Raw genomic sequence first — 15,119 nt, forward strand, 5'->3', positions numbered from 1 at the left:
AAACAGAACCATGATTCAGAAAAATATAACAAAAAAATCATCATAGGGAATCTTTTCAGAATTTAGAAAAAAATATATTTTTAGAAAACCATAATTGAAATACTAGAAAGTTGTTTTGTAAGGGGAACCAGAAATACATAAATAACAAGTTAGTACTGTGGAATGGCAGATTGCTGAGTTCTTACTTCCCTCTCATATTTGAAAGTCAAAGCTAAAATCATGCAGATCATAAATTCTCATTATTTGGTTATGCATATTAGTATAGCAGTTCTTAAGGAGTTTTCTTAAAGAATCCAGGGGATTTTAGTCTCTCTTCTCAAAAATAAAAAATTTAAAAAAACATATACTGTTGGGAAGATAAAACTCAAGAGATAACCTGGGCATACTGGTAACAGCTCAAAACCAAAGTCTCATGACTTGAAGATAACATGAGCTATTTGAGCCATAAATTTAATTATCCAGAACCGCTCATAAAATAAGAATTTCACTGGCAGGACTTGCTGAATAGCATACTGAGAGGAAGAGGTGAGCAGGAGTCAAGAAGGTTGGAACCTTTAGAACGACAAAGTGGATGTCAAAAAATGGTACCAGATGTTACTAGAAAGATGTAAGAATGGCACACAAACCAGCCCTTTTTCAGAGCCTGCCCTTTTCCACCCATTTTCAGAGGTCAGGTTTCCAGAGGTGTTTAGTTGCATCACTTGTGAGATCCATCTGAATTCCATGCATAAATATAGATTTAGGTGCCCGCCCATGGGTATCCTGGGAGACTGAGCCTGAGGAGCCTCCAACAGGAGGGAGGGAGAGCAGCCCACGCTGCAAGCTGAGGCTTGGGAACTAAATTTCAATATCCTGTCCCATTTTCCCTGGCAATTTTCCACTTTCAGACAGGACACACATTGAGCATGAGAAGAGGTGCACTACCGTGAACCCGCAGTGCACTGGGCAAAAGGAATTTTATGTAGCTTAGTGGTAAAAAAGACTGTGCCGCAGAGAAGCTCGCTAAAAGAAAGGTGAAAGCAAACTTGCATGTGATGTGCACAGAACTCAGAGTTTGTAATTATTTTAGGACATTTCAGAGTCTGCATAAATTCATTAATCTACTTTCAAGGTTTTTAAGAAATTTTCTTTAAAATCTACATTGTATATAGTATACGCAATACATTAAAATATATTTTTTAAATCTTCTAACTATGGCATATTAATTTTGAACTAAGAGCAGGAGGCCATGCCTGCTCCCAGAGTATTTTCTACATTAATTTCAGGAAAATATCACCTATGAAAAACTAATTTTTATTAGCATTTTAAAAAGAATCCCTTGCTTTCTTGAAGGATACAATCTTCAGGATATTGAGGGAAGGCTGGCTTGACAGTGGTTTTATCTAAGAAAGATCAAAAAATAAAGGGGGGAGACCTTTTTGCACAATGAAAAACCTATTTCAACAGGTTATACTTTTCTTCTTGCAACTATAGGTTCTAATGCCTCAAAGCAGTGAACTAGTCATCCCGCTTCCATGGCGCCACGTGACTCATGCGCCCTGATGGGAAGTGTCCAAATGCAGGAAATAATTTAAGAAACATGACGTTACAACATGCCCCAAAGAATTCTGCCAAAGGTTTAAACTTCCCTGAACACATCCCCTGACCTCGGTACTTTCCTTCATCTTGCTAAAAACACACCCTGGAAGCTGAGACAGTTGGCAATGAAGCCCCCCCCGCCCCCCCCCCCCCCCCCCCCCGCCCCAATGCTTGTCACCTACAGAGTTTGGAGGATGAACAATCACCAAATGAACTCCATTATTTCCCAGAACAGTTTAGACCTTTGCTAGGGACTGATCTTCACGGATGGCTGAGATGCAGCATTTTCTACACGTGATGAAGGATTGACAAAGTCTGCATTACCCCAGTGGGAGGGCTGGTTTTATCCTCATTCTGGATCCACGCAACATCAGCTTGTGCCCAGTGTGTGTTCAGACTGCGCAAGACAATTTCTCTGCCCTGTGTTGGCTGCGTGAGTTCCTTGGACCATAAACCAGCATCTCTTCTGGCTGGTTTTTCCCTATGCAAAACTCTGCCAGGTTCTGAGGTAGTAAGAGGACAATATCTGTTCCTAGGGGATTTCCACAAAGCACTGACATCTGGACTTCAAAGAAATTCCCAGAGGTTGGTTGTTCAACCTTCTGAACCAAGAGAGCAGCACCAGGGTACAGAACAAACAGAGGATTTTAATTGCAATGAAAAAAACCTCACCATCATGTAAGTGGCTGCACACTTAGAGCTATCTAAACTCAAAATTCAATACTTTGGCAAATAATGGGTTTCAGGGCAAAGGTTTTGTTTGCATGTCAGACTGTAAATTGATGTACAGCTACTAAGTAAGTGAAGGAATCTGTGCTCTGAGTATCCTGAGCTTCTTTCAGGATGCTTAGTGCACATAAAGTACTGTAAAGTTAAATACCCAATGGTACTCTGGCTTGTAGCTTATTGATAGTTACCTGGGTTTAGGAGTAAGTTAAGACTTTGCTGAGCAAATTTCACTGCTAAGTGAAAGTTCTGATAAACTTACATCATATCCACTGTTACGGATTCCACGTCTTGGTCTTTCTCGAGTCACAAGAAGATCCATCTCAGTTTCTCCTGGGCTAGGACTGTTCAAAGACTGCCTGCTTCTGTATACTGAGCTCTTCAGCGGCTGCCTAGAAAACATGAAACAAGAAAAGAGTAAAACAAAAAGAAAAGAAAAAAAACAACAGGCAGTAGTTTTCAATACTTACCTTTATTCTAAAATGATGAGGCTCATAACAGGACCACTTTATTATAGGATTTTCTTTCTTTGTATATGAAGATGCTAGAAATCAGTACCCTTATTAAGAGATCATTAATTTTGTTTATTGTTAAAGAAAATAAAGCTACGTAAAAAACATGGACATCATATGTGGGAGCTTATCAAATGAAATGTGTCCCAGAAAGATATCAGAACCCTTTTAACCTCAGCTGATATGATTTAAATTCATAAAAAATAAACAGGCGCTATTATAAAAAAAAATATATTTGGACCTTCCACACACTCAAATGGGGAGCAGAGATCTTGGTTGCTGATTCTGAACGACAAGAGGGAAGCAGAATAACATTCCACTTCAACAAACACCCAGCAAAGCAAACAGGAAGAGAGACAGGAGTGGGAGGGAACTGCCTGCATGGTGCTGTTTTTAAATGCCCTGTTTGATAACGGCCCGCAGCTCGGAGAGCCATACTCCCTGGGGTTAAGCCACTTCCAGCATAGCTCTGAGCAGCACTGGGGCAAAGGCATCCCTAGGTGTGCAGCTTTCGTCCCTGTGTGCTCAGAAGCAAGGGGAAGCCAGTGTAATAGAAAGACAGCACATAAATCACTACCCGAAATATCCTGTAATCCTTTCAATGCAACTTATTCTTCCCTTGTTATTAGCTATACAAAACCAAATAACAGAATTCCTCTGTAAGGTACCGAACATAGCTACATAAACTCTTCAGGAGTGGTGGCCAAATCATGATACAGGAACTTCATGTTTCATCAAGCTGCATCTTTTAAGAAGCCTACATCTAAACCAGAACAGTTTAGGAGACATTGTTCTCGTGGTACATCTGGCCATTAGTCATTTTCTTGCCTATCCCAGAGAAGGACTCCTCCCATTGTAGATCAATAACAGATTGAATAATGGCATGCCAGTTTCATTAACACAATAATTACACTCTTGTTAGAGCCTGACATAAAGTTATCCTTGCCTAGCCACCCTATTTTTCTGCTTTTTGCAATTACTCCTTTCAAATATTAAAAGTTGGTCAGACCATCTAACACGTTTGCACGTTGGTTTTTTTGCACGAGGGACCTGATGATGCTCATAGTGAAGTAAGAGAAGTTGCACTATTATGTCTGAATTCACACTTGCAGTCTCAGCTTGCAGTGTATAATTTACACCTGAATACTTTTATCGTGCTATCAGACAGATCCCCAACACGAGCTGGAGCCCACCGGACCAGCCCTGGCTGCTACACACAGTGGACAATAGTAAGAGATAGAGCCAAGGTGTAACAACATGGATTTTGAAGTGAACTGATTCTTCAGCGTCTGCACTTCGGTCAGATGGACAGCTATCTATACCTGCCAGGATATATTGTCCCTTCCTCTGGCACTTGAAGCCAGCAGCTCTCAACTAACCCTCACAGACTGACTGGGAACACATTTACTCTTTGTTTCCAAAAGGTCGTCTCCGGTAACTAGCACTACCCAAGCAATCATGTTGTAGTAATGTTGTGGACACACAACATTATTTTGTTCAGTTATTCAGGAGAAAGTAAAAACTTCCTTATTGTATCACACTCATCCAAGTACATTTTTACATTAGGAATGTTCAAAAATTACAGCACGTTTTGCCCTTCAATCAAACATTAGCAAAAGATTGCTGCTGTGGTAGGGGGCTCAGCACAGTGGTGGGGCGATTTCAAAGGCAATAAGCATCAGTCAGAGCACAACAGCCTGTCAGCCCTGATTGATAAGTCTGTGGGAATCAGAAAAAGAGTTGAAAGCAGAAATTTGGAAGGTGGCTATTGAAGGGAGGAGGCTTGGGTGACTTTTCCAACATTATCCTACACTTGCCAGGTAACTTGAGAGAAAAATGCAATCTAGTGCTAAGATTTGATTTAAGGCCAAAAAAATGCTTGCATTAAAATTAAGTGAGCCTGTGGCTGACAGCTCTGTTTGAATTAACAAGCAGGGTAAAAATAAGGTCTCCAGAGTTTGAAACATAGGGGGTTGCCTGATCTGATTACAGAGATCTACTACAATATTTGAGATACTGAAAAGCTAACACCATTTCTGTAAGTCACATAAGAGCAAACCTTGTTAAGCAGCTGTTCCATTCAGCAATTACAAAGATTTCATGGTTTAACTTCTCAAGAGCCATCAATGAAATTAAAAGACCACACAGTCCAAACGAATTCACTGATAAGAAGAAAGAATTCTTCAGATATTACAGATTTGGTTAACAGAACTTTTTGCCTTGACAAGATTAGAGCAGCAGAAAATGGTTTGCAGAAATCCAGAAAGGCAGACATTTACATGATCAGACAGGATAAAAGGTAGGACAAAAAAAGTATCACTTTCACACTTCTGATTAAACCAAGTACTCAGGCATATGCTTAATTTTAAGGTGACTTTCAAAAACTGATGTGTGACTTTTAATTACAAATCTCTGTGTGCACGTTTGAAATTCTGAAAGGCACTGCCCAAGCAGAAAACAAGCAGAGGTTTTGAAATAAGTTTCCCCTATAAAAATAATATTAAGTAAATTAAAGTATCTTGTCTCGTTTCTTCCAAGACTATACTGTCTGTATCACCAGAAAACGTGGGGAACTAGGTTATGCTAGAGTATAATCAGATCTGACAATCTTTATGTTCCTACAGTAAAGATCTCTAAAATTTCATATGTGTTTTACAATAGGTCCATAAATACTGAATTGATGCAGTTGTGATATATTTTCTAAGGGATTCAAATATACAGCTCTCCAATAAATGCAGATTCTTGACCCGATTACAAACTATTAAAGAAATTCCCAGAATAGTGGGTATCATCAGTAATCTTTTTAAAATTGCCTTGAGATTGCCAATTAGCTCATCTTAAAAAGTTTTACTAATGAGAAAGGAGGTATGAACACTAACAACTGGCATCCAAATGGGTTAGCAAGTGCCTTCCAGGAACACAACTGGAACATTTTACAACATTAATTTGACGGTACAGAAGGCTCAAAGGTACTAAGGGCACAAAGCTGTTTGTTCTTGAAAAAAAACAAATTATTTAGTAGCAGTGTAGTAAATCACTTTTAAATACAATTTAAAACAAATCCAAAATGTAAAGGTGATCTTGAGTAATGTAATCAACGGCATCTTTATTTTCCAATACATTTTGGAAATGTAATAATGTGATATAAGTTAGTGGAATATATACGAAGCAGGAAAGAGTGTAACAGGCCTTTTCCCTAGAAATTTTGAAATCTTTGACTTACACTTAAAGTGATATTATTTAAAAAAAATGCAATTTTTCAGTTTTTAATTTCTGTAACTAGAATGATATAAACAATGACTCAAAGCAGAAAAAGTCAGAAATCAAATCTTTTCAATTTTTTCCTAACCTAGATTGCTTTAAAAGCAATTTTATTTCATTACAGAAATACAACTGTATCGATTCATTCATCAATAACCAAAACCCACATGACCTTGCAATATTATTCCAGGTTTTCCTCTAGCAGTATGCCGTTTTAGCCACCTTATTGTTAGTTAGAAAAATGGAGACAATAATGCTGTAGTGTGTTGCAGCATACCAAGTTCAGTTCCTGGTCCTCATATGGAAATTTTAGCAAAGACTTTGGAATTGGTTTGTTTGCAAACATCTGCAAAGTTCATTAAATGCTTTGTGCCTTTACAAAATCTGTGTCAGAAATGGTTCTTCTCCCTTCCTATGTAGGGATATAGACTATATATTTAACCAGTAAATCCGACAGTCAGCCTTTTACGGTTTAGCTACACAACGACATCATTCCTCCACAGCAGCATACCTGCCTTCAAGCAGTTTATATCATGCCAGTGATCACTATCTCAAATAGACTATGGCAGGTTTACACAACACATTAGAAAACACACAGAAAAAAATGTATTCCAGGACCTTTCAGCACATCGGCACATGAACAAGCAAACATCAGTATATTTAACAGAAAGCAGATGGCTATCATTAAAGCTTCATGTGTAATGTTTTAAACATTTCCTACGTGGCATGTGACATATGATAAACACCCAAAGTCCCTCACTATACGTACAGCACAGTCATAGCAATGTTTCTACTGTTCCATCTATATGTTCTGGACAACTCGTGCAGACAGAGCAGGACTCCTGTGTGCTGAGGGTTCTGTATCTTACCTTTTCAGTGCACTCGGAGCAGTTTATTCCTCCCTCACTGGAAAGCTGCACAAGGAAACGATGCCCCAAACTCTCCAGCAAGGACATAACATATAATTAGGTTGGCATCTTTTTTCTTCATTGACCTGTGCAACCCTCGGAAATGGCCCACCAAGGGTACTATCCCTCCGGCATTTAACTCCAGGCCTGAAGAAGTTCATCTGATCACAGCTTTTGCCCATATTCTGAGCCAACACTGCTTTTGTATTCCCCATTACAGTGTTTTTCATCCCTGTGCCCCAAGGGTAATCGTCACAGCACTCTCCAAACTAGCCAGCTGCAACAAGGTCTTTTGCCATCACATACCATCATACTCTTCAAGCCAGTCCCTCTGCTGCCTTATCCTAGTCTCTCCTCACCCAGGGCACATGCTTGCTTGCTCGCTCTCTGCTTCTTCCTCCTCTCTCTTCCTTGGCTGCTCTCTCTCTTCGTTGACTGCCCGACCTCTTAACAGAACCAGCCACAGCTGCACCTTATCTACATCAGCCAACCCACAGCTGTATATTATCAGTGATAATTAACCCAGCTTCATTTCTCTACAGGTAGTTGCTGCAGTTGCACTGTGTGCAGACTGCATCACCACCAATGCTTTGGTTGCAGATGTGATTTATGCTCATAGGAAAACTTAGGTCTGAACTTCTCAGGAGATGGGATACACAAGATTGCAACTCCAGGCATGAGGGCCATTTCCAGAGGCTATGTACTCCAGTATCGCTTTTCCTCTCCTGGATCAACTGCTTGCTGGACCCTGATTACAGTAAGAACCAGAGCTCTCATGGTGCAAGGTGCAATGGCAAACGTACACTCTTATAATCCTTCACACCTCTGCCACCCCTAAAGGAAGAGGAACCTGCATACTGTGCCATTCCTGGGGTAAAGACTGGTGTGATCTCCCCTTTTCAATGTGTCAACTTGTCTTTCAGAGAGCGACAGAGCAGGGGACCCACCCACCCACAGCAGGCTCAGGCAGAATCAGCATGTGCACTCCCCCCTCATTTCTAAAACAGGGAGATTAATACTACTGATGTGCCATCCTCAAGAGACACTGAAGTGTTAATCAAACATTGGTACTGTTACACAATATGCCAGCTTCATGCCACAGATGAGCAAATTATGAATTCCACTGCTAGAGATACAGGAAGATCACCAGAAATGGGTACGTACACAATCTTACAGGTACTGTCCCTGCAGGACTTACTGAGCCACGGGGACAATGTACTGCTTGGGTTACCTTGTGCTTACTGCAATGGTTATATTCAGATAAAAATAACGACAAAATAATACCACCACTGAACTTTGGAAAAGAACCAATGCAGATGCTAGCTTCCTGGCTTAAGCCCGCCCTCAGTATTAGAAAAAGTGGTAGTAATGCTTTTGATATTTACCGTACTTGGAAAATGACTCGCAAGGTCTTGCAACTGTTCCCTATTTGCAACAGTCTCCTTACTATTTTGTCTTTCCATTACTTTCTTTTTAACCACATTGCAGTTTTACCAGATGACAACCTTTCATAAATCATCACAGGTTATATGAATTTTCTTGATAAAGTAGGAGGGGCCAGCTGACCATGCAACAAGCAGTTGGCTCATTAAGAATGGCCCCTTTGATTCCCTACAACCCCTGGACATAAACTTTCCTCCCAGATGAAGAACTGCACATAAAAAATTCTCACCTGTTCTTAGGCTCAGCAAACGGAGATGAGATATCTGCATCTGGATCCAAAATGTGGTCAAGTTCTTTCTGGTTTTTTTCGTACATCCTTTTTCTCTCTGTCAGCCCCTTGTTGTTATCAGCCTGTGGGAAATCATAGTACCCCTTCCTCTTGGCTTTCAAGCGCAGCTTGTTGCGGTAGTGCTCTATATCAGACTTCTGCTTCAAAGCCTTGTTTACCTAAAAGGCAAAAAGACATTTAAAGGATGGTGCCAGACTGGCTACTTCCAAACGATATTGTCAGAGCGTGTTTGATGCGGTGTATGTGTCATTTTACAGAGCGCATTTTTTGTACCACACCATGCCATCTGTAAGCAGCGAGGAACTGCAAGTGAACAGAGTCGCTGCATTTTTATGGCTTGACAGATGGTTAAATAATTTTAGCCTAAAAACTATGTACCATTACAACAGTGACTCAGATACACCCACGGAAGAAAAACATCGATGATGTTAGCCAACTGCCATGACCCAACGCCATGCTGGCTTTTGGGTACCATGGGGAGAACTCACTGATGAAAACTCTTCTAGGGTCTCATAAGTAGAGAGACATCACCCCTGACCACACAAAAAACTGAAATTAGTCATCACTGATGGCTGGGGAAAAAATTCCAGTGAAATGTCATCATATGTTCCTTTTATTTATATGCTTCCTTACAAATCTTTTATGGGCCCCTGTCAGAGACTGAATCCTTAAATAAAAGGGTGTTTGGTCTGACTTGGTACCGGTCAGCTTTCTCTCCTGCTTCAGGTTGTCAGTTACATGGAAATGAGCAACTTACTTGGGCTTTGTGCTTCTGGAGACAAACTTTACAGTCTTCTCACAAATTTCAAGAAACGTACATACAAGACAGCACACAGCACCAGGAGTGCCATTCCGTTGGCTTACAGAAAATCGATGCTGAAACCTAAATAAGCATTCCTCCGAGTCTGGAAACTACGTGGCACATCAGGGCTTAAAATGCAAGCACTAAATGGAGCATGACAGATTGCTCTAATCCAGGCCCACACTGGAAGCCTGAAGACATTGTGTTTTACCATGTCCCTAGCAGCAGCCCTCCCCGTGGCTCTTAAACAGCATCAGAGAGATTCTGGCTGATCTTTAAATGACTGTTGCAGCGTGAGTTTGCAAACAAGACACCTCCCCGGCTTGTCCCCATCATGTTTAACAAGTATATAAAAGCCTCAGTCCTTTGTAAATGTAGCGGTCTTGATTAAATCTACATCAAAACATGAATAATCATGCAGGTACACTACTGCGTGGGCTTTGACCAGCACCTGGATCAGATGCTTGTGCCGTGCCACCTTGTTCCCAGGAAATAACTGCAGCCTCTGCGTGCAGGCTGTGCAAAGCCATGGTCCTACTGCACCCCTTCCTGCTCCGAATGAGATTTATTCCTCAGTATACAAAGATCAGATTGGCACCCAGATGATCTATATACATTTATGTGGCTCAGAGACAGAATTCATGCAGACAAGGATTTTATTCCACTCTCTGCCTTCGTTACTCGTTTTATTAAAATAAATATAATAGAAGGATATCAGGAAGGTAGGAATACAGAAAAAAAGCTTCTACCAGTCCTCAACTCTAACAGGCTTAAGAGTGTTCCACCTGTGGATGTAGCCAAGGAAACAGCTAGAGGCGTTAGCAGACAGTCCTTACCTCTCCATTAACGATGGCAGATTCCTGGCTCCGATCTGATGCAGCATGAACAGCAGGTAGTGCCACGGGTTTGATAGCTATCAGCTGTACGGATCCCGAAGAGGTGTCAAAGGGGTCAATGGCAGATTTGGCAATATTATCAAAGAGAATGCCTCCTTCCTCTTCATCGCTTACGGGCACTAAAGCACATCAAACTTACTCAGCATAAAGATGCAGATATTTTACTGCATGGTCAAGGTGAAATACAGCAAGCGTATAGATTAACATTAGTGAACATTAGATTAATAATGTGCTCAGTACACCCAAGGAGCAGACCTGGGAGACCTTTACACTGGAAAAAGATCCCATTAGATTATAGACAACATTATGTATTCCAAGGATTATCTGGCACAACCCCAAAAAAGGTGGATTTCCAACCTGTGCCAATAAGGTGGAAAAAAAGGAGAAAAAGAATGATGCAGAAAATTGTATGAAAATGACAATGACAGCCAAAGTACATCTTTTTTGCTAGGTTTGACATGGAAACACACACATGCCAAGGCATCAGCAGTCATACCTGAACTAACCCAAGAGTGCAGCTTTTTTTGTGTTTTATACTGCAAGAGCATGGGCATTCTCAAAATTTGAAAAACAAACCTACTGATTTTAGCAGAGGTTATTAATGTTAAAAATGCCATCCGTTATAATGAAAGCATTACTGTTGTATGTTAAAAACATACATAAAAAACTGATGGTGTCCAAGTTTATGTTGGTGGTTTTGGGGGATTTATTTTGCTTTCCTAAGCAGGACTGCAGGTGGCTGTAAAGTTAAACTGCTACCATTTCTTAAAAGGCAGGAGAAAAATTCTGAAAAAAATGCTGAAAAATCCTTAAAATTAAATGGCATGGTGATATATTTTAGTTTTAGATTTCTACATAAATGGGCAGCTCTTTCAACGCAGTTAGGCCCTTTCTCCTCCCCATGTTGTTTGCAAACCTGCATCACCTTGCCAGCTGTTGAATCTTAAACCCTTTAACCTCATTTTGGAATAAAAGAGTGACTCTAAAGTGTGAGCACAAATTCTACAAAGAGATCCTTGCAAACATTTTTGAATAATTATGTTATTAAAGGGAAGAATGTTTGCTCCATCTCCTAACTGACAGGAGCAGAGATCCTTTGCTGAAGAACAAAGAGGTCTGCTCTAAATTTATTTCCTCTGAAAATAAACACTGATTTAATATTTAATCATGGCACAAATTACAATGGACTTGTATATATTGAACAGTTTAGCCAATGATTTCGGCAAGAAAATATTTGACAGTGGTAACATAAAATATGAACCCACTGAGTAAGCTCATTATCTTTTGGTTTGTACTTAGTGTGGGCTGGAGTTGACACTGCCTGAGCTTTTGACTTGGGTTAAATCACTGTCATTAAATACTGTCCCTTTGGCTCCACAGAACTGTCCAAATGCGATAGAGTCTTTAGTGGGTCTAAAACCCCCTGATCGCTCCTGGGGTTGTTCAAACACTGACTCGGTAAGCTCACCAGAGCGAGTGCATCACAAGCCTGGCTCCCTGAAACAAAGTCCCACCGACGACCAGGACACCAGCCAAATCAGATGAATGAAGAGATCCTTGCCTGTCACAGACTGCCCTTGAACAGCAAGGCATTTACATTGCAATGAGTATAAAAGCGAAGCATGGACCTTCTGCCCTGGGGACATTTTGAATGGGTTCAGTTCTCACATAAGTCACCAGATGCAGTTCTGGAAGGTGGCTCCTGTCTGTAACTCACTGCTGAAAATTCCACACTGCCCTTACAAGGTACCTCCATTGCAACACAACTATGTCCAAGAGAAAAAAAGTTTGTCTGAGTTGTATTTTTCACCAAAGATGGTCTCTCACAATGATTACGGCTCAGGTGAGCCTGGATAGTATCTCACCAGTGCTCCAGGTACCAGAAAGTTCCAAGAAGTTGTGGAATCCCTTCACCTTGGCCGCCTGTCTCAGCACTTGCCTGAGCCAAGTGTGCCCAAAAACTCTGGCTAAGCATCGACTTGCAAAACATGATTCTTTCCAAACATCCTCTGCATACCCTACTCGAAGCAGAATGCACCAAGAGGTGCAGCTCCATTCCCACCCCAGTGTTCCAGAAAGACTGTGCCTGCTGAGACCACAGCAGCGATCCGAAGGCACCCACAGGCAGCACCACCAGCCAGAGACACCTGGGTCTGCCCAGGCCTCATTTCAGGAACAGAAACGGAGAGTTTTCTTTAATTAAACCGAATTCCTCTGGTTCAAAGAAAAATTAAGGTCAAAGAGAATCAGGAATCACAGGTGACAGCTACTTCTGATGTGGTGTGCTAACACCAAAGAGCACCCTCGGCGTCTGCTCATCGGTGAGCACATCTGCATCCGCTGCAGTGCTATCAGCATGGAAATATTAGCTAAATGGGATTAAAAATTGGAAGTCTATTCCATCTTAGCTTCACATGTGTCCATTAACTGGCATTTATAATATAAAAGTAGGGTTTTTTTCCATTGCCCTTTTTTCACCAATGAGCGGTGGATAGTCTGCGATCTGCAGTTACTGGCACACTACTATAGTTTGTGTTGGCAGTGAACCATGAGCAAGTACTATGGGAATTTTAGTATTTGTTCCCACCCATCTCTTTCCGAGAGATTTTACAGCAAGCACTTATAACACATTTGAACCATAGCCACCTCTAAACTTTAAAAAACAAATCAAAGGGAGCTGAGAGAAAATTGGGAGTCCTGAAGGGTTTGTTTCTGGTGTGTCACCCTGCCCTGGGCCAGTTCGCCATCTGAACACCTCAGCTGGGTGAGCGACTGATGGGTGCAGGAAACTTCAGAAAATCGCCCTGATATTCTTTATAGTCACTCACAATAAGACACTTGCTTAATAGAAGTAGGAGCACAGATTTAAAGCAATGCTTTTAATCTGTGTTTTTAAGCAGATGCATACCAACGCTACTATGGATTCCTTGTTCTAGTCTTGCTTGCACTGTCTGCGTGCACACATGGTGAGACTTAGAAGATCAGCAGCAGAAATGGGCAAAACCCCAACTTAATCACCTCCTTAACAGTGATTTTCCATCTCTGAAATGTCTTGTGCAAGATATCTTATGCCACATGACACATGATCCATTGAGATTGAATTACTCTTCCTAATCTTCCTGTGACTGAAGTACATGAAGATCTATCCAAAGCAATCATTTATTCAGGTTGAGTGCCAATTGCACTGAAGATCAGCGTGGCACTGGGTTTTTCAAGAGCAGGACCAGCGCTGAAGCTTTATCTCCACATCACTGCAGCTGTTAGCATACAAGATTTGCAGGACTGCAGCTGCTTCAGGGATGCTAGCCTCCCAGTTCTGTGCAGCTCTGCTCTATTTCCAGCCGGCGATGCCAGCAGGTGGTGCTGCCCACTCATGCCACTGGTGGAATATTCTATTATTATCTAGTTAATAATTTATATTCAAAAAAATAGAAGTTCTACTTTTGTCAGCCTAAGGTTTCACTACAAAGCACACACAAGACGACTTCTCTCTCTTTCCCTCCACCTTGTCTCTCCTCCCCTGTGCCCAGTCAAAAAGTGTTGGAAGAGGGGAAAAAAACAGCTGAAATACTTATCTGTAAACACAGAATAAGGAAATTTAAAGTACCTGTGGATCAGGTAACCTTACAGCAAAATACTTGAAGGAAAGATACGTGCTGTCCCACACAGAGGCAACCATTTGGTCTATTCTGGAAGTCCTCAGAAAAAGAACGATATCAATGGAGAAAAACAAAGCCAAAACCTGAGAAGCACAGGTAGACGTGCTCTGCCTTTTCTCAGGTCATTCAAGGGAACAATACAAATTTTCAGATTTATTCTGTATGAAGGGAATGCAAACATTGTAACCATACCTATAGTATATACCTATAGTTTGTCAAAGAGCAAACTATACCACAGATCTAAAGGATGATCTCCTTAGGAAAGAGCCTGCCTATCAGTATTTCAAACAGAAATCCTAGCTCCTGAATGTGAATTAATAATTAGGAAATAATTTTCATTTTAGAGAAAATGTTTCTATATAGAAAAAAAATCAGAAATTTTTTACGTAATCTAAATCACTCCCTTTGTTAGCTGATTATCTCCAGGAAGGTGTGAACAAGAGCTCTTACATCACTAACGAAGCGCATGCTCCTGAAGGAGTTTATGAGCCTAAAAAAAAAAATACAAGTTTCCCAACATCAGTATCTGAACCTATTCAAGACTGAAATACCTCTCTGTAAGAACTGCAGTGTAACAGAGAACATACTTGTGCGCGCACACACACCCTTTCCAAACTACACCCAGCTGTGAGACCGCAATTTAATTTTTAAATTCATGAATAGCACAAGTATTATACCTTCAGAGAAGCAGACAGCTGCTCACACCTCCTCCTGGATGTTATTTTCTCATACACAATGCCAGGCCATGCGTCTGAGCTGTTGCAGTCCTGGGTGTGCCTGAGAGCCCGATATAGGAGCTACCAGAGCAGGTTGCTTGAGATCTCTAAACTGGTATTTATGCATATATATGCAGGGGTTTTATACAACCTTATACATGGGGTGTCTACTCGTCTATTAGTTGCTTGTTTCGTTCACTTTTTATAGTGAAATTTTATATAGATTTTTTTATATAAGGCTATTTTTAGATATTTATATAGATTATTTTTATATATGTAAGTCCTTATAAGCAGAAGCAAGGATATCTCTCTCTGTGGTTATGTCTTCT

At 40.8% G+C, this 15,119-nt stretch overlaps 1 protein-coding gene across 3 annotated transcripts in view; it reads right to left on the bottom strand.

The window, feature by feature from the left end:
• KIAA1549L (KIAA1549 like) overlaps window positions 1–15,119 on the bottom strand; it is a 137,311-nt gene that overhangs the window by 27,557 nt on the left and 94,635 nt on the right. For all 3 annotated transcript variants that reach the window (XR_008748853.1, XM_055814657.1, XM_055814656.1), the window contains 3 exons: window positions 10,356–10,534; window positions 8,658–8,875; window positions 2,567–2,696 (listed from right to left, as the gene is read on the bottom strand). Coding sequence is in view for 2 of the 3 variants with exons in the window: in XM_055814657.1 (XP_055670632.1) it covers window positions 2,567–2,696; window positions 8,658–8,875; window positions 10,356–10,534 (527 nt within the window). In the remaining variant the exon portion in view is untranslated. The remainder of the gene's footprint in view (window positions 1–2,566; window positions 2,697–8,657; window positions 8,876–10,355; window positions 10,535–15,119) is intronic.

The sequence above is a fragment of the Falco peregrinus genome, chromosome 9, assembly GCF_023634155.1.
Source record: "Falco peregrinus isolate bFalPer1 chromosome 9, bFalPer1.pri, whole genome shotgun sequence".
Taxonomy (NCBI): domain Eukaryota; kingdom Metazoa; phylum Chordata; class Aves; order Falconiformes; family Falconidae; genus Falco; species Falco peregrinus.